General features: G+C 40.7%; 1 protein-coding gene across 4 annotated transcripts in view; it reads left to right on the top strand.

Moving 5' to 3' along the window:
- The window catches only part of LOC108709433 (protein Shroom2), a 56,520-nt gene that overhangs the window by 10,427 nt on the left and 26,015 nt on the right, over window positions 1-20,078 (top strand). For 2 of the 4 annotated variants that reach the window (XM_018249241.2, XM_041583777.1), the window contains exon 1: window positions 18,174-19,280. The exons of 1 other annotated variant lie outside the window; for it this stretch is intronic. Coding sequence is in view for 1 of the 3 variants with exons in the window: in XM_041583777.1 (XP_041439711.1) it covers window positions 19,068-19,280 (213 nt within the window). In the remaining 2 variants the exon portion in view is untranslated. Of the gene's footprint in view, window positions 1-17,489; window positions 17,547-18,173; window positions 19,281-20,078 lie in introns of those variants that run through there. One more of the 4 variants, XM_041583776.1, reaches the window with a different exon arrangement.

Genomic DNA, 20,078 nt, shown 5'->3' with positions numbered 1-20,078 from the left:
AGAAAGGAATGTAAGCGAAAAGTCTTGGGAAATAGGGGGGGGGAGAGAGAGAGAGAGAGAGAGAGAGAGAGCAGATAGAAGAATAAGGTAAATACAGTAGTCTAAAGAGAATGATAGCAAGAGTTGTTAGAAAAAAAGAAATGATAAAGGGAAAAAGATGAGGGAAAAAATAAATACATTCATCATTATACCTGATGTTTGGCTTTTTTCAGCTTCATTTGTTGAAGTTTCACCCTGGGAACTTGCTATAAAATAAATATAAATTAAATTAAAACTGATAATAGAAACAACGATAAAAAAGTTTTGAAATCATAGAAAGACATATATAATTACCTGTTTTTTGACTTGTACCAGGTTCATTTTCCATGGCTTCTGTTGACTTACCTAAAAAATGTATATGATCAGTTAATACAATAAATAACATAAAATAACTCATACTCATATTGGTATAAGGCATACAGTATATGCACCTATGTCTTGTAGTATCTGTAAATATAGCTTCTTTTCCCTTCTTTTTAGATCTGAATAGCGTACTTGAACTTCTTTTATAGATCTTTGAACTCCAGTCTTGCGTCCTAATATTCGCACTAACTTTCCCATAACTTTGTGCTTATAAGCATTCGTATTCACAACTGGTGGATTGTCATATGTATACTTATCTAGGTAGTCAACCATAAAATGCAGATCCTCAAGGGTGAAATTTTTTTTTTTGGCTAACACAGATTGTTGCTCCATTCTTCTGTTGTCCAGTGTTATCTCTATTACACATTACAAAATCTCGCGTGATTGTGGTAGTTGCGTGCGTAGCGTTATTGTGTGATGCGTATTACGCATAACGATCGCCGCAGGACAGTGAGTAGTCGGTGAGAATAATGGAAATGATTTTGTCAGACATATCGATTTCATTAGCAAGAAGAACCATAATACACAGAAGACATCGTGTCAGTATAACCTCTAGAAGCAACAACACTGACAACCACCAGAATATTGTTAAAGTCAGAAGGCCTAGACTATTTCTGGAAAGAACTAACCTTGACAACCTAAGTGACAGTGAGATAGTTCAGAGATATCGCCTAAACAGAGAGGCTATACTCAGCTTATATAATAATATAAAAGAAAAAGTTGAACCTTTGACTGGCCGGACACATGCAGTACCTGGACAAGTAAAATTACTGGCTGTATTACACTTTTTAGCAACAGGCTCCTTTCAGGCTGTTACATCTATTGTTTCAGGCATAAGTCAACCTACCTTTTCAAGGTATTTAGAAACTGTTTTAACAGCAATTGCACTTAAAGCTAAAGAATACATTAATTTCCCTCAAAACAGAGCACAGTGGGATGATGTAAAAATTGAATTTTTCCGAATAGCTGCAATGCCTAATGTGTTAGGTGCAATTGATTGTACACACGTTCCACTGCGGCCTCCTCGCAATGGTGAAGAGCAATATAGAAACAGAAAGCACTTCCACTCAATAAATGTACAGATGGTCTGTGATGGTAAACATAGGATAATGAGTGTTAAATCAGGATTCCCAGGTTCTACACATGACTCGTAGGTTCTTCGGCAGTCCTCCTTATTTCAAAAATTTGAAGATGGACACATGCCAGATGGTTGGTTACTTGGTAAGTATATCTGTGTATGCATTACAATTCATGCCTAAATAACTTACATAACATAAGCATATGATGTAAAGGAGCTTTCAGATTAGCTAACAAAAAAAGTTTAAAAATTTAATAAAGGGGTGGTTCACCTTTTAGTTAAAGGGGAACTATAGCAAAAATGAAAATTTTATCAGTTTTAAATTCTGCTTTGTTTCTGAAATAATCAAGTTTTTTTTCCACTATCTCTCTCAGCATCTGTTTCTCCTCATTCTGTCTTCATGCAGCAGTTGGGTGTCAGATGAATGATCCAATATATCTCATACGGGGCTCCTTTTGCATAGAAGATACAGAATTCACTGTACATGCAGATTTTGTGCAAAAGGCAGTTCATTTGTCATATTATGATTGTACTGGAATCAGTTATTTGAGTGAACTCTAATACATCTGCTAGGAAAGGAGCCCCCCCTACAAGATATATTGGATCATTCGTCTGACACCCAACTGCTGCATGAAGACAGAATAAAAACAAACAGATGCTGAGAGAGGAAGAGTGAATATAAACTTGATTATTTCAAAGTTTGTTATTTCAGTATGAGAAAGCTTATATTCTTTTTCGCAACATTTTCCTTTTAATTAGTATAATGTGTATATTAATGCATATATAGTATATATGATGTATATATTATTTCTTTATTGTCTAAGGTGACTCTGGTTACGGATGTCGTCCATGGCTCATGACTCCTGTACTAAACCCACATTCACAAGCTGAGGAGAAATACAATGAAGCACATCGCAGCACACGATCAGTAATTGAAAGAACATTTGGATTGTTAAAAGCCAGATTTAGATGTCTAGATAAATCTGGAGGAGTTCTACAATACACACCCAAAAAAGTAACAAATATCATTATAGTGTGCTGCATTCTGCATAATCTGGCTTTAAAGCATGGTGTGCCTGACATAGAAACGTATTCTGAAAGTGTGCAAGAGCAGTTAAGCTCCAGCTGTAATGAAACTACTGACAGTGGAAGAAATGTGAGGATGCAGTTAATCAACTCACACTTCAGATGTAAGTTTTTGTAAACTTTTTATTTTGCTTACAATGAATAAATGTTAACCATATTCTTTTTTTCCCACAGAAAATGTCAGAAATGGATTACCAATTCTCAATGTCAGTTATCTGTGACAATGTAAATTCTACGGAACCATGTCAATATTGAACTTCAGAAGAGCACTTTTTGGAAATGCAAACTTTCAAAAAATAAAACACGCTATGGAACAAAATTTGTGTTTTGCACTTTTTTTTACTTCTTTCTCTTTTTAGTGAAAACTTTCTCAGATGTAATTTTAGCAGCATTGCTATCATTTTTATTGCGACCATTGCGGGTATTGTATTTTTGTGAACTCAAAGCAGCAGCAGAGACAGCTTCAGTAGTAGGATTACAGTGGTTTACTTGTTTTGGTTCCTGTAATATCTTGTGCAATATTTTATTATTCTCTTGCATCAGAAATAACTTTCTTGAACGGTACTGTTTGGTTCTCTGAGAATCTGCCCTTTGCTGATTACGAATCTCTAACACATGTTGATTTAACATTTTAAGGTGAGCCTCAACCTTATTCATCTTTTTTATTTTCCTTAATTCCAGCTTTCTCACAGCATTTGTATTGGTACTAAAATTTTCAACGACTTTTGAGAGAAAAAGAAGATCTGAAATTTCTCCTCTATCATTATTTTCGCTTGTATTAGGATATGTTCTACCAGGGTTGTCCATGTGATCCCCTTCACTTTGCAATACAGGTTCCAGTACCAAAGTCACAGTTGAACCAGCATCATCATTTGGGACATCTAAATCAAATTTATTAGTTCATTGTATGTGACATATATACTGTAATGAAAAATAATAAAAATACATAATAATACTAACCAGGGAAATCACTAGAATATAGTATGTTGTCCTCTGAAGCATCATGTTGGTTTGAAAGATCGGTATCATCTGTTAAAAAAAATATTGTTTAGCCAACTAAATATGCATGTAGAATTTAGAATAAACATATAATACATACCTATGTCACTAGGTCCTCCAGTGGTTGCTGATGAACTTGTACCTTGAGTGGAATTTAACATCTGAGTAGGATTTTCATGGTTTCCAGTCACAACAGACCTTGATGAAACTGCAGACTCTTAAATAAAACAAATAAATCAAAGAAATAACAATAGCCATGGGGCATTTTAAATATGGCTCAATAGCCCAGGTTGATAGCAGATAACACATATAAGCGCCGTTTCCCCTTGTAATGGCTGCCCACATGGCTACACAGCAGCGTAGTTTTAACAGTGCAGGGCAACAGTACATTGTTTCATTGTTTAATTTGTTCCTTTAAACAAGAATGTAAACTGCTGTAAAGGGGTACATACATATGAACATAAGAAAAAATAGAATAAAAAGAAATCTTACCATCAGTGTCAATGTGCCCATCGATGCCATCTACTATATCTGGTCCCATCACCTTTTTAAAATCTTCTTCATATTCCAAATAATGTATTTCATGTGGAGCACCACCTCCAGTACCACGTGCATACTTCTTTTCTTCAGCTAACTTTTTCTTCAACAATCTTTTGATGTCGCTGACTCTTTTCTTGCAATTGTCAATTGTTCGTGGATGAGCACCCACTGCATTAACTGCTTCACATATTCTCAGCCAAAGAGCTCTTTTACGTGCCTGAGAAGTTTTTGGAGCTAAATGCCCATAAATGTGATCATAATACTGAACAACCTTGTCTACCAAAGCGCAGTTCTCATCGAAGGTGAATTTGATATTTCTTCCGGCCTTTGTTGTATGACCACCACTTTCAGAGTTATCATCAGCCGCCATTACAATTCCTTCACAATGAGAAATGTGTGTTTTGCGAAGATACGCAAAATTTCAACCATGCCTTATAACAAAACGTGACGTAAATGCCAGAGCATGCGCATTAGCACCAGTGAATGCTACGAAAACGGAGGTAATGCTCATGCGCAGTAACATAACACCTCACACGTTATTCGCTGATTTACACATAATAATATCCGCATCAAATTACGATTCAGTGCGCTAACCAATCGTCGGAAAAATACGATACGCATTCGCAAGTATCGTAAACATACCTTCATAAATAAGTGACTAAATTATTTCATCGCCATAAACGGATTACATCGGAATGAGGCGTGCGTGTGCGTATTTATGTACGGTAATATTTTCGCAGCATAATAAATGTCGCCCTAAATGTATCCATTTAGAACAGTTTACAGGATCTCCCCCCCCCCTCCCAGAGCTGCTTCAGAAGGAGAGAAATTACACTTTACACTTCAATATTAGAAAAACCGTCACACATAGGAAATAGAAAGTCATTGGAGAAAGTCGTTATTTCTGGTGATCTATCTGAAACCAACTAGTTGTTTGAAGGTGAACAACCCCTTTAATCCACCCCTGCCTATATGGCCATGGTTATATGTATGAGTTTAAGTTCCTGCACATTTACTACTATACAGTATATACAGTATCCATATGCAGTATATATCCATAGCAACATGAGCCGCACAAGATATTTCTGCTTATTGAGTAGAAAGCTGCATCAAAACTTGAACTGGGTTCCATCTGGTTTAAAATTCTGACACCTACGCATAGTGACTATAGTATATATATATAGTGGTATAATAAATGTATGGTGTGTTTGCAGTGTTTCTTAGCATTACACATATATTATGCATTCATTCATTTAATTACTATTTCTCTGCCCTATTTAAAGCAAATGGACCTTGTTTAAATCACCCCTAGTTGTTTGGTTGGTACACTATGAGTTACATTATGCTTGTTAAAACTGGGGCCCTCAGGTGACTATGAAACTACATCTTTTATCCAGGATTAGTTTTGCTGTAGATTAAAGACATTTTTAAAAATCTTCAGTAATAATCTTTGAAACAGTAGCATTTTATAGGGGTGCTAGTACTATCATTGCCTACAGAGATCTACAGTATAACCTTTCTAATCATCAATATGTTTTTCTTTCTGTCACCCAGATGATATCACCGAATTATTAAACATCAAACATATAGCACAAATGCATACTCATTTATGGAGTTCTCTGTATATATGCAGTTCCATAGTTTAGTAATTATGTTCCAGCTCAGTTTTTTTTATTTACTCATATACTTGATCAAGATTTTTCCAATGAATAGCCTGTTGTGGTCCTTAATGAGTATCCCAGTAATTTTGATTAATCTACATAATCAATGAAATGCCTGTTCTGAAATTTAAAACCTGTTGCTATTCTGGAGAGGCAAAATTCGTTTTTGTAAACTATAAACCACTAGAGCACATGCAGAGATTTTTATACAATAATTAGACCTGTCTTACTGTTTGTATTGCAAAATTTTTTGTTGCTGAATCAGTCTTGAGGCCAGTTTTGCAGGGTTTTTTTTATCACTGCCAGTATAATTCGCCTTGAACAACTATTTCTTTGCAAATTCAGTTTACCTGTTATGGGCAATTATTTTGTTATTTGATTAAGACTGCTCCACTTGACACATTTCTATTATGCCAGAAGTGTTTTCTCCACTGGCGCTCTTAGCAATGACATCTGCCTGTCAATGTGGACATAGAGTACCCAGAATTGTTAAAGTGAATTTTTGAGCAGAAATGCACCTCATACTGTATGCACACTGACACAAGAGTTCCATTACTGTCCCTGCTAAGAAATACAGAATAGCATTGACTGGTATTCAAGTTTTATCCAAAAATGCATAGTCTGTCCTTAGCTTTTATAATTTTACAACTTGAGTGCACCTGAAATTTGGGAATAAATTGTTTGGCTTTATATTTGATTTGTTATATGCTATGTTGTTGTCAGGGGCGTAACTATAGAGCAAGCAGACCCTGCGCCTGCAGGGGGGCCCAGGAGGTATAGGGGCCCCACGAGGCCCTAATTCATATACAGTTTAAATAAATATTGGTAAAACAAGTCAACTGCTAAAAATTTTGGGGGCCTGAAAAATAATTTGCTGTGGGGCCCAGTAATATCTAGTTACGCCACTGGTTGTTGTGTTGATTTTCTGATCTCTATTATAGCTTATGCATAATGCTAATTAGCCATCAGTATGACTCACCAGTCTAACTCACTCTCTAAAGCTGGCCATATGTTTAACGATTGAGGTGGCCAATATTAAGCTTATCTACATCAGCTTGTTGATCCAAGGTGCTGAGCACAGCCCTGTTGGGTGAAAGGGTTGCTATGGGCAGGCTTTAAAATAGTGTCAGCAGTCCCCATTACCCCCACCAACGATGGGATAAGAGAAGAGATGAGAGGGCACCCCCCCCCTTAGCTCTGCAGGTAGATTTAGTCACAAGTGTCCAGCTGGAATTTTTTTAAAATCTTTTGTGGCATACATGAGCATTTTACTTCAATTTAACTCCAGCTCCCCAAACTTCAAACATCACTTTTGTGAATTCCATCCCATGATCTTGAAAAAATAAAGTTTGTACTCATACTTGAAAACAATTACGAATGTGTGGTGTAGTAGAATAGTTTAGAGGAAAAAGTACTTTACTCGCATTCTGCAAAAAAGTTCCAGTTGAAACTGTATTATTTATGAGACCTGTTCTCTAAGCTACATGGAGTGATGTTTAAAGAATATTGACAGGATAAGACTATTCCAAATTTATATCCTGCTTATATAATGCTATATTTAAATGTGTTGTTAACTTTTAGTATTATGTATTGAATGCTATTCTGAGACAATTTGCAATTGTTTTTATATGTTGTTTGTGTTTTTTTATGTTATTAAGAGGCCTATTCGATGTACCTTAACTAATCATTGCTGTATCAAAAATGACAAAGTGTTTATACAATCCTAATGTCTCAATTGTACCCTTACCTTTTAGTTTGTAAACCCTATTGTACTCTGTAATCCTTGTCTGTTATCCACCATTTATTCCCTGTTTGCTATAACTGCAGTAAAGCACTGCGTATCTTGACAGCGCTATATAAATAAATGATGATGATTATTTAGCTTTTTAGTCAGTAGCTCTCCAGTCTGGTTGCTAGGTTCCAAATTACCCTAGCAAAACATGCATTTAAATAAGAGACTGGAATATAAATAGGAGAGGGCCTAGAGTAATCAAAAGTAGCAATAACAATAAGGGGCAGATTTATCAAGGGTCGAATTTCGAAGTAAAAAATACTTTGAAATTCGTCCGTCGAATTAAAATACTTCGACTTTGAATATCGAAGTCAAAGGATTTCTCACCGAATTTGGCGCATCGATCAAAGTAAAATCGTTAGATCGAACGATTTTAGCATATGATCGAACGATTTTACTTCGATGTGTGAAGACTTACAAAAATGCATTAGAAGGTCCCCATAGGCTAACATAGCACTTTGGTAGGTTTAATTTGGCGAACTATTGAAGTCTACGTTTTTTTTAAAGAGACAGTACTTCGATTATCGAATATTCGAATATTCAAACTATTTTACTTCGAATTCGAAGTAAATTCAAAGTCGTAGTATCCTATTTGATGGTCGAAGTATCCAAAAAATTACTTTGAATTTTGAATTTTTTTGCTTCGAAAATTCCCTCGAATTCACTTCGACACTTGATAAATCTGCCCCTAAGTGTGCAGCCTGGGCAGGGGAGGTTTTTACCTGAGGATGCAAGAGTTCATCATGGTTATAATCCTAATTGCTATTGAAGGTGCTTTCTGCTGGTCTGATTCTTGCATCAATGTTAAAATAGAAGAATGCTAGAAATGCTGCATTTTGTATACGAAACATAAACATGAACGTACTGCACCAGAAGCCTAATTAAAAAAATTATATTTTCAAAGTTGGCCGCAGGGAGCTGTCATCTTGTAACTTTGTTAAACATCTTTGCAAGACCACTCACATGCTCAGTAGGGCCAGAACTAGGGGTAGGCAGAAGAGGCACGTGCCTAGGGCACAAAGGTGAAGGGTGCCAAGCACTTCCCTTTTCTCCCTAGCTGCCTCTAGTTCCTAGCTCCTGAAGTGAAGATGATGCCTGCTGCAGATCACTACAGGAGCAGACAAATACTTTACAATACATGAATCCAATGTGTTGGTGTGGATACATAGAAGCGCAGAGTTTCTGCTGCAAAAGGTGCCTTTCTTCACAAATACGACATGTTTCGATCTTACTTGCTCTTTATCAAGTATAGCGCAAGCAAGCTCGAAACATGTCATGTTTGTGAATAAAGGCACCTTTTGCAGCAGAAACTCTGCGCATCTTTGTATCCACACCTACACATTGGATTGACATATTGACCACTTTGGATGGAAGCAAGGTGATGGGATACTAGAATTGAGTCATAAGGGTAAAGGTACTAGTAATTATCGCTACTTTACAATACACTTTGCACTCCTGCTGTTAAGGGGTTATGCTGTCACCTAGTGGCAGACCGGATATTAGCACAGGATGTGTTTTGTATTCCTAGCACAGGAAGTGATAAAGCTGTGACAGCCATGTTATGTATTGTGAGATCTGCACTGCAGCATGATTAAACAGCAGCTCTGAGTGGACCTGCACAGTCTCTGCATTATTGAACAGAACCACAGCAAACATGGTGTCAGAAGCTTGAACTACAGCACACCATTCACGCATCCAGCTGGAAAAGAAACTCTCAGCATACTAAGCATTGGTATTTAAGCAACCATGTACGCGAACATGATACCTCCACCAGCCGAGATGAAGATGTCCGGCGACTTGGCTACCAACTGGGAAACATTCAAAGCTGAATTTCAAGACTTTATGTTAGCTTCCGGACTGGACGAGAAATCGGAAGAGGTACAGGCAGCCACTCTGAGGCGTCTAATGGGTGGTGAGTGCAGACACATCTATCGCCATAATCTGCATCTGACAGAGGAACAGCAAAAGAGCGCCACTGCCATCTTGGACGCCCTTGAAGCACATTTCAAGCCGACAAAGAATGTAATCTTCGAGCGCTTTGTCTTCGGATCATGCAAGCAAGAGCAGGGTGAGACGATTGACTGTTTTGTAACCAGACTGAGGGAGAAAGCAGCAACATGTGATTATGGACAGTTAAAAGATGAACTTATCAGAGACAGGCTGGTGCTAGGTATTACTGATGAAAGCACGCGCCGTCGCTTGCTAAGAGAAAGGGAACTCACGTTGGCGTCTGCCATTGATATTTGCCGAGCTGCGCAGCAAACAGACTTGCGAATGAAAGTGCTGACACAGGCCAGAGCAGATGACAGTATTAATGCTACAGCTGCCCAAAAGCCAGCACTTCTAAGCACCATAAAGCCCAGCATAGCACGATATCCTAACTACTCCAGAAGCCCTGAAAAGTGTAAGTATTGTGGCAGCACACACAACCGGGGGAGAGCGCAATGCCCAGCTTTTGGCAAGACTTGCCGACTTTGCGGCACCCTCAACCACTTTGCAGCAGTGTGCCTTAAAGCAAAACATGACCAGCGTCAGCTACATACAGTTGATGATCAAGCGGAGCTTGAATGGGAGGTGGACAAGGAGGACAATGGACATATATACACCGCCAGTGCTATGGGCCCACCCAGCTCCCGAGGAAAAAAGTGGTTTGTCAACCTTCAGCTCCATGGCATCCGACAACATTGCCAGCTTGACTCAGGAGCAACATGCAACGTCATGAGCCTTCATGATAAACACAAGATAGCACCCAAGGTAAGACTAGTACCTAGCCAGACCAGACTCAAGCTGTATTAGGGGGAGGTGATGAAGTCATTGGGCCTTTTTTGTACGGAATGCTTCATAAAGGGTCTACGACACAGACTGGAATTCGAAATAGTCCAAGCAAGCCAGAACCCGCTCCTATCGGGCTCAACATGTGAACGTTTGGGTCTAATGCGCATTACTATTCCAGACGAACTCCATAATCTGGAAAGCCATACCACAGGGGTGCTAACTGAGCACCAGCTTACCAGCACATACCATGATGTGTACAATAGTCCGATAGAGTCTCTACCGGGGGAAGTGCACTTTGACCTAGATCGAACTGTCACACCAGTACAATGCTCACCACGCAATGTTCCAGTCGCACTGAGGGAAGCTGTAAAGGCCCAGCTGGAAAAACACATACAGGATGGGAACCTAGCCTCAGTGACTGAACCCACAGACTGGATAAGCAACATGGTTATAGTCAAAAAAGCTGACAAAATCAGAATCTGCATTGACCCAAGGGCATTGAACAAAGCGCTGAAAAGGTCCCACTATATAATGCCAACACTTGAAGATGTCCTCTATAAACTGCCCAAAGCCCGTACTTTCTCATTGGTGGATGCCCGGGATGCATTCCTACAAATCAAATTGGACACTGAGAGCAGCTTTCTTACTACCTTCTGGACACCCTGGGGGCGAATGCGCTGGCTCAAACTACCCTTCGGTGTGTCTGTAGCCCCAGAGGTGTATCAAAGAAAACAACATGAACTACTAGCCGGCTTGCGAGGTGTGGAGCCAATTGCAGATGATATACTAATAGTGGGTTGTGGAGACTCACTAGAAGAGGCCACTCGCGACCACGATGCCAACATGATTGCCCTTATGAACCGCTGCAGAGAAGTGAAACTGAGACTGAGCATCAAGAAGCTACAGTTTAAACTTAATGAGGTCCGCTTCCACGGTCATATACTATCAGCAGAGGGGTTAAAGCCAGATCCTGAAAAGGTGAGGGCAATAAAAGACATGCCTGCTCCAACCGATTCAAAGGGAGTGCAAAGGTTCATCGGATTCGTCACCTACCTGTCAAAATTCATGCCCCGCCTCTCAGCGGTGTGCGAGCCCTTGCGCAGGCTCGTGGATAAAGACATGCCATGGCACTGGCTGCCACAGCACCAGGAAGCAGTTGATGAGGTCAAGTGACTAATTACCACAGCACCGGTACTAAGATACTATGACATTAGCAAGCCCATTACAGTTCAAAGTGACTCCAGTCAGAATGGCCTCGGATGCTGCCTATTGCAAGATGGACAACCTGTAGCATTTGCTTCCAGAGCCCTCACTGCAACTGAGCAGAATTACGCTCAGATCGAGAAAGAATGCCTAAGCATTGTGTTTGCCTGCCACCGTTTCCACAGTTATTTGTACGGTCGGGGAAACATCACGGTTGAAACAGACCACAAACCGCTAGTCGCGATATTCAACAAACCTTTGCTTAGTGCCCCAAAACGACTTCAAAGCATGCTACTCTCGCTCCAAAACTATGCTCTGGAGGTGACCTATAAACCGGGCCCATATATGTATGTCAGTGATACACTGAGCAGAGCCACAGCACGCTGGCACGAAGCGGACGCACCTCATGCCCAGCATTCAGTCTGCAGCATGTACCGTGAAGAGCTCGACATAGAGGGCATAAACCAGGCCGACTATTTAAATGTCACGCATCAGCGTCTGTCGCAGATCAGGGAGTCCTCTGAGCAAGATGAACACCTCAAGATCCTCAAATCAGTTGTGCTCAACGGATGGCCTGATTCAAGGGCAGAGACACCTGTGGCTATTAGAGAGTATTGGAACTACCGGGATGAAATAAGCTTACAGGATGGGGTGTTCTTCAAGGGCCAATGCATTATTATTCCAAAGCAACTACGTGCAGAGATGCTACGTCGCATTCATTGGAGCCATATAGGTGGTGAGGCATGCTTCAGGCAGGCTAGAGAAACACTGTTTTGGCCGAATATGCATGGGGAGATTAAAGACTATGTAGAACAGTGCACTGTGTGTAACGAATATGCACATGAACAACAAAAAGAGACTATGATGTCACATCCCCTCCCTACACGGCCATGGCAGATTCTGAGTATGGACATATTCAACTACGCTGGCAAGGATTTTCTGCTTATCGTCGATCACTATTCAGATTTTTGGGAAATAGAACTGCTGCCTGACCTCAACTTGCCAGGTATGGCCAACCCGACCGAGTCGTCGCGGACAATGGTCCACAATTTGCTTGTGCTCTGTTCACCAAGTTCTCTCAGGAATGGGGTTTTGAGCATGTTACTTCTTCACCAATGTACCCTAAAGCTAACGGTAAAGCAGAATCGGCAGTGAAAATTGTTAAAGGCCTGTGCAGGCGAGCAAAACGTGCAGGAGACGACCCATGGAAATCAATCTTGCTGTGGAGAAATACGCCAACAATTGGCATGGACACTAGCCCCGCGCAACGCCTAATGGCCCGCAGGCTGAAAACTCCCCTCCCAGTGACTGACACACTACTGGAACCTTGCGTTGCATCAGAAGTTCCTGGCAAGCTGCATTTCAAACGGCAAGTGGCAAAACATGCATATGATAAAACGGCCAGGGACCTTCCGGCACTAAATGTGGGGCAAAATATAAGAATGAAGCCTCTTCCAGGTGACAGGACTGGCATATGGAGACTAGGAACTTGCCTCCAACAAACAGACCCTCGCTCCTATCTGGTTGAGGTGGAGGGTACACTGTACAGGTGCAATCGAGTGGACCTCAGGCCAGCAGAGCGAGTGGACCTCAGGCCAGCAGAGCCCAGTCCTAGCAAGCCTGCAGTAACAGTAACAGAATCCAGTGAAACGCCGAGACTAGAAGTGGAGGCCACAGTGGAGAGCCAGTCAGAGCACTTGCCTGCAACGGACTGCACATCGGCCTCACAGCCTGAGATTGAGTCTGAGATCCCGCGTTACTCACGCAGTGGCAGGCGAATTCAGCCATCAAAAAGACTTAACCTTTAAATAGTTTTCAAACAGTCATGTTTGGTTATCTTTGAAAAAAGTTACATATGTGCATATTATTTAAGTACAGTAGGGCAAATAACGTTACTACTTGAAGGTTTGAAATATTGTTTAAATATGTTGGATTATACAGTTAGAAAAGGGAGATGTTAAGGGGTTATGCTGTCACCTAGTGGCAGACCGTATATTAGCACAGGATGTGTTTTGTATTCCTAGCACAGGAAGTGATAAAGCTGTGACAGCCATGTTATGTATTGTGAGATCTGCACTGCAGCATGATTAAACAGCAGCTCTGAGTGGACCTGCACAGTCTCTGCATTATTGAACAGAACCACAGCAAACACCTGCCTCCGATGACTGATCCTGCCTCTGAGACACGGGAGTGTGCGTGCATACGGGAGCGCGCATACATATGCAGGTTGCCCCCCCCTGATGCTCAGTGTGGTCTGGGCTTCAGTTGGGAAGTTAAGCTTAGGGATCGTCATAAATTATTAAAACAATAAGTCAAATAATATCTGCCACAGCAAGACTGATTAATAATCAGAATATGCAAACTGCATTGGGTCTTCGGATACAAATCTCTACACAGTCGCCAGCTGCTTTATAGGGAAATAAACAAAGCTGCTCAAGGACAGGGAAGTAAGGTGGGGGGCTCCCCCCTGCCATCTGAAGGTATGTTTCCCTGCAGAGCAGTTAGGGACCATCTGAAGTTTGCAGCTGTCAGAGCAAGTAAAATGAAGGAGGAATTTCACTGCATACAATAGGTTTTATAAAAATGGTACACATTTTTTAATTAAAATATATTGGAGATAGATTTTTTCATTAAAGGGGTGGTTCACCTTTAAAGTAACTTTTATGTTATAGAATGGCCAATTCTAAGCAACTTTTCAATTGGTTTTTATTTTGTAGATATTTGACTCCCTTCTAAAAAACAAATGCTCTGTAAGGCTACAAAAGTATTGTTACTGCTACTTTTTATTACTGATCCGGGCCAACCCGGCCAGATGCCCTAGGCAACCTGGCTGGCCACGGCGAGGGGTGAGTGCGTGCTAGAGTGTGCATGCGCGAAACTACACTCAGGTGCGCATGTGCGAATCTGCATGCGCGCATGTGCAGAGGCACAATTACGGAAAAAATATCAGCGGCAGTCAGGGAGAGACAGGACCAGACAATGGGGTAGGTGACAGAGCAGGTACATGCCTTTCGCCCCCCCCAGCTTTGTGCCCTAGGCACGTGCCTATTCTGCCTTCTACTAGTTTCAGCCCTGCCTTCTATTCAGGCCTCTCCTATTCATATTCCCGTCTCTTCAAATCAATGCATGGTTGCTAGGGTAATTTGGACCCTAGTTACCAGATTGGTTAATATGCAAATTGAAGAGCTGCTGAATAAAAAGCTCTGCCATGGAAGCTGATACAGCAAGACTGATTAATAATCAGAATGTAAAGACTGCACTGGGTCTGTGGATACAAATCTTTAACAGTCGCCGTCTGCTTTACAGGGAAACAGACAAAGCTGCTTGAGGTCAGGGAAGTAAGGTGGGGGGCTCCCCCTGCCATTTGAAAGTATGATCGTTTTCCTGCAGAGCAGCTAGGCACCGTCTATCCACAGCAGACAGAGCAAGTAAAATTAAGGGGGAATTTCACTGCATACGGCCAGGTAGACATTTTTTAATAAAAGTATATTGGAGATAGGTTTCTTTTTCAAGTTCAAAAGGGTCATTTGCTCAGGTCCCTCAAGGATACCAACTATCAGTTATATTTTGCTCTTGTGGTTTCCAAAGTAGAGGTGGGTTGTTAAGTATAGTAGCATTACTACTACCCTTTCTTGGTGTGGCTCACCGATTAAATCCAGAGATAACTACAGAAAAAGCAGACCCTGTAACTGTTGGGGTTCTCAGAAGTTATGGAGGGGCCAGAAGGCCAGGGACCAATAAGCAATGAAATGATTTCTCTTTTTTATAAATAAAATGATTTTAGTTAAGGCATTGGATCTAAGCCTATGCCCACTTGTACATTTTTTTGCAAACAGAGAAAATCTCATGGATGCTATTAGCAGGGTCACTATCAGAGGGGCACAGGAGTACATCTGTACCAGGCCCAGGCCGAAATGGCAGCCCGGCTGAGCTGCACATTTCAAATTAGCCAGGCCCCCCTTAACAGTGCCAAACCGCCAAAGTCCAGAAGAGCCAAAGTTCCAAAGAGGCTAAGCCCCGAAAAGACCTAAATCGCAGTTGAAGTCCTGAAACTGCAAATAGACCCAAGCCACAAAAGGAGCGGAAGCTTAAGCCGCGAAGCTGTGAAAAGACCAGAAGTCACGAAAGGAGTCGAAGCTGAAGCCCCAAAGCCGTGAAAAGACCTGAAGGCATGAAAGGAGCCTAAGGTAAGTTCCACTGAATTTTTTTAAACTCCTGGCCACCAATGTATTATTTTAATACTATATAGGCCTCTAGCCACCAATGTTTTTTATGGTGGCTCTGGCGCCAATGTTTTTTTTTTTTTAATTTACAGGGATCGCCTTTGCCACCAATGATTTTTTTGTAACTTGTAGGGGGGCCCTGACCACTTATGTTTTTTTATAATAAAAAAAAATGGGTGACCCTGGCGCCAATGTTTTTTTTTTTAATTTATAGAGGGGGCCCTGGCCGCCAATTTTTTTTTTTTAATTTATAGGTGGGGGGCCTGGCCACCATTTATTTTTTTGGCCTCTAGCCCTGACCACTAATGTTTTTTAAAAAACTTTTATGGGGGCCCAGGCACCAATGTTATTTTTTTTAACTTATAGAGGGGCCCTGGCGCCAATGTTTTCCCTCATTATTTTTTCCACCACTTATGAAGAATAGTGAGGTAAGCATTTCAGATGTAAAAAAAAATACATTTAATATAAGTATAAAAAAAATAAAACCGGGCTTCACGGAATCCGAGCTATTTTTAACAATATTAGGTTTTGGCCGATCTAAATACTAACCCTAGCTAACTGAAAAAAATTGGCACACATTTAGATGTGTACTCCCTGAATCAGTTGTACAGGCTGCTACATTAGATAGCTTTAAGAAGGGGTTGGATTGCTTTTTAGCAAGTGAGGGAATACAGGGTTATGGGAGATAGCTCATAGTACAAGTTGATCCAGGGACTAATCCGATTGCCATTTTGGATTCAGGAAGAAATTTTTCCCCATCTGAGGCAAATTGGAGAGGTTTCAGATGGGTTTTTTGCATTCCTCTGGATCAACTAGCAGTTAGGTAGATAAAAAAAAACTAAAAGGTTGAACTTGATAGACGTGTGTCTTTTTTCAACCTTACTTACTATGTTACTTTGTGAGTGAATTGGGTTTCTGAGCTCGTGCCTCACCATTTCCTGGGTTGTGGAAGGGTTGGGATTCGGTTTGGAATTGGACCGACTCAGTAACCCTGGATTTGGGGATTTGCCTGAACCTGAAAATGGATTGGTTCGATGCATCCCTAAAATAAATGTAATTCTAGCATTACCTGTAATCAATGTCCGTTGAACGCTGTTTTTTCACTGAGGGCTAAATCCTCCCCAGCCAGCAATCAGGCTATTAAAGGAGAGATATTCCCAAAACAAACGCCCAAATGCTAGAATGCACATAAAAAATAAAACAAGATAGGGACCGCCATTCGGGGTTTACCTTGACGTGGTATGGTGGCTTATCAATTTTATGATCATAACTTTGTAACAAAATAACCCCTGTTTTGGGTACATATGCAATAGCATTTATTATACTTATATATATACTTTAAAGCCTTTAGAGTGCTCCCACAACCCTCCTGTTTTGATATTGTATATTTAGCCGGAAGCTGTGGCATAGCTTCAGTGGTTGTAGCACCCCATACCCCCCTTTAAACTAGTGGTGATCCTATGCTTTTAAAATTGTAACAAAATAACCCCTGTTTTGGGTACATATGCAATAGCATTTATTACCTTATATATATACTTTAAAGCCTTTAGAGTGCTCCCACAACCCTCCTGTTTTGATATTGTATATTTAGCCGGAAGCTGTGGCATAGCTTCAGTGGTTGTAGCACCCCATACCCCCCTTTAAACTAGTGGTGATCCTATGCTTTTAAAATTGGGCGTTTGTTTTGGGAATATCTCTCCTTTAATAGCCTGATTGCTGGCTGGGGAGGATTTAGCCCTCAGTGAAAAAACAGTGAAAAAACAGCGTTCAACGGACATTGATTACAGGTAATGCTAGAATGCACATAAAAAATAAAACAAGTTAGGGACCGCCATTCGGGGTTTACCTTGACGTGGTATGGTGGCTTATTAATTTTATGATCATAACTTTGTAACAAAATAACCCCTGTTTTGGGTACATATGCAATAGCATTTATTATACTTATATATATATACTTTAAAGCCTTTAGAGTGCTCCCACAACCCTCCTGTTTTGATATTATATATATATATATATTTTTATTTTTTATTTTATTTTTTTCTTTGGCAGGACACTCTTTAACTCTTGTATTGGTTTTATGCCAATGTAATTTGTATGTTTACTGTAAACACATTTATCATAGAGAAATGTGGAATATTTTGGCTCTTTACAAATAATATGAACGTTTCTTAAAGTACTTCCTGGTCACATTGCTTATAACCATTAAAAAAAATATTACACTCAGTTTGTCATTGGGGGAATATCGAGGCTCTTTCAGCTGTTACCAAACTACATCTTCCAGATTCCTTTGTCTGACGTGGGTTTCTGGAAGTTGTAGTTTACCAGAAGCGGGAGACAACAGGTTGGAGATCCTGGCATTAGACAGTGTTATAATGACACAGGCATTCTCTCCAAGGGATAATCAGGGAGTGATTAGTAAGCAGTAGTTGGGGGAAGGGAGGAAGCCAGCCTGCAGGAAAGCAACTCCTGTAGCCGCTTCTTTTTTTCTTTCTGGAATTGTGCTTGCTTGTGCCTCCCAGCAAATAGCAATCATCCATCCCGGGCTGAGGAAAAAAAAACAAGTCTGGAGTTGGGGAATGTAAAGCTTCAGTGCGAGGGCCGAGGGGGGTGATCAGAGAGCAGAAAAGAGCCAGAACTGATTATTCATTCAGGTTGGAAGCAGGAAGCAAGGGAGGCAGTGGCTCAGTCACCTCTAGCACTGCAACCAGGAGGTCGGCTCCTGCCTTCTACCAGGAAGGGGACACAAAAAGGAATCGGGCACCTGCTGGGAATTGCAGACGGGACCATTGCCTTACTATTGACATTTGTCCTTTAAGTTTGCCCTAAGCAAAGTGCCCGAGGAGATGAAGCAGGTCCCGTGTTGCAGATTGGATTTATCTTAGTCTATCACTGCCTGACTGCGGCCGTAGAGGGATTTGTCTTTTATGCTGGGCTGATGGCGTTAGCCCCTTGGCACTGGGGCAATGGTCAGCGCGTGGGAGTCCATAGGAGGCCCTGGCTGAACTCCCCGTTCTCGCATTTTGGATTTGCTGCTTTTTTTTACTAGGGAAACATTCTTAAAGTTCTTTTCCTTAGAACAATTTGGCTTTGGGTAGTGTGTGGAATAAAGGACAGGCACATTCGATATGTCAGGAAATTGATAATGGAAAGAGAATTGTGTTTTTTTAGGCACTTGGATCTTGTTCTTGCAGAAGGTGCATGCTGGTCTTAGGCACCTGCAATGTATTACCTCCTCCCAGGGATTTGTTCATAGAATCATCTGCTGCTCTTGGACAGCACAGTGTTGGCTTGAGTGCACATCTACCAGCATGGAGAACCTGGAGCCAAGAGCTGGGCAGGAGATGTTTTTACCTGAGGATGCAAGAATTCATCATGGTTTGTTGAATCAAGGGCAGACAGTGGTGGAGAGGAAAGTAATAGAAGGCTTTAGGCTGGTGGATGTTATTCTTACTGGAGGTGCTCCATGGGGATTTACTTTGAAAGGTGGCAAAGAACATGGAGAGCCCCTTATCATTACCAAGGTAAGGAAAACAAAATAAACTGCATGGATTTAACTTAAGGATGTAGAATGGCACAGTTATTGTAAAAATATATTTCCTGTGGGACAAATTACATTGGCTTAAAATTGTAGCACAGACTTCCAACAGGAAACAACAGCACCTCTTTCAGTTGTAACTTAATAGTTTAAACACTTTAATTGTGCTATTTATTGTTTATGAAGTATCAAAAACTTGTAGAGATCATTGCACTGACATTAAGAGTGTACATGTAATATAGTCACATTTAACCTTTATGAGTTAATACAATTTGATTCACCAAATGTCATATTTGCCAATGGAATGTCAGAGCTAGAACACCGCACGTCAGAACTGAGCTGATGACTATATGTGTAGGTCTTATGAAACATAATTTATGTGTAAAAGAGTTTTATGTTGAAATATGAGTATTTTTTTTAAAAAAAAACTTTAACTGGTTTGGGCAACATTGTAGATTCTGTTGAGGTAGTTCTCCAGCATAAGAAGGGCCACAGATTGCACATCCATAGTACAGATAATACCACAGTCCAGCTGCTGCTGGCAGATGGAGCAGGACCTGCCTTGCAACCTTGAACTGTAAGTCTCCTTATACCTGTGGTTGTTGTACAAATGTGTAACTACTTTTGTGAGGATACAAAGTCAATAAACTGGTAAAATTACCCTTCCTTCCTTATTCTGGTATCCGTAACTCTTGCTTCCATCTAAAGCAATGAAATCAATCAATCCAATAGGTGGGTAATGATACCAATAGGCGTAGGGATTCTGCTGCAAGGTGCTTTTAAT

Source organism: Xenopus laevis, chromosome 2S (assembly GCF_017654675.1).
Source record: "Xenopus laevis strain J_2021 chromosome 2S, Xenopus_laevis_v10.1, whole genome shotgun sequence".
In the NCBI taxonomy this organism is placed as follows: Eukaryota; Metazoa; Chordata; class Amphibia; order Anura; family Pipidae; genus Xenopus; species Xenopus laevis.
This window is presented reverse-complemented; position numbering and strand designations above follow the sequence as displayed.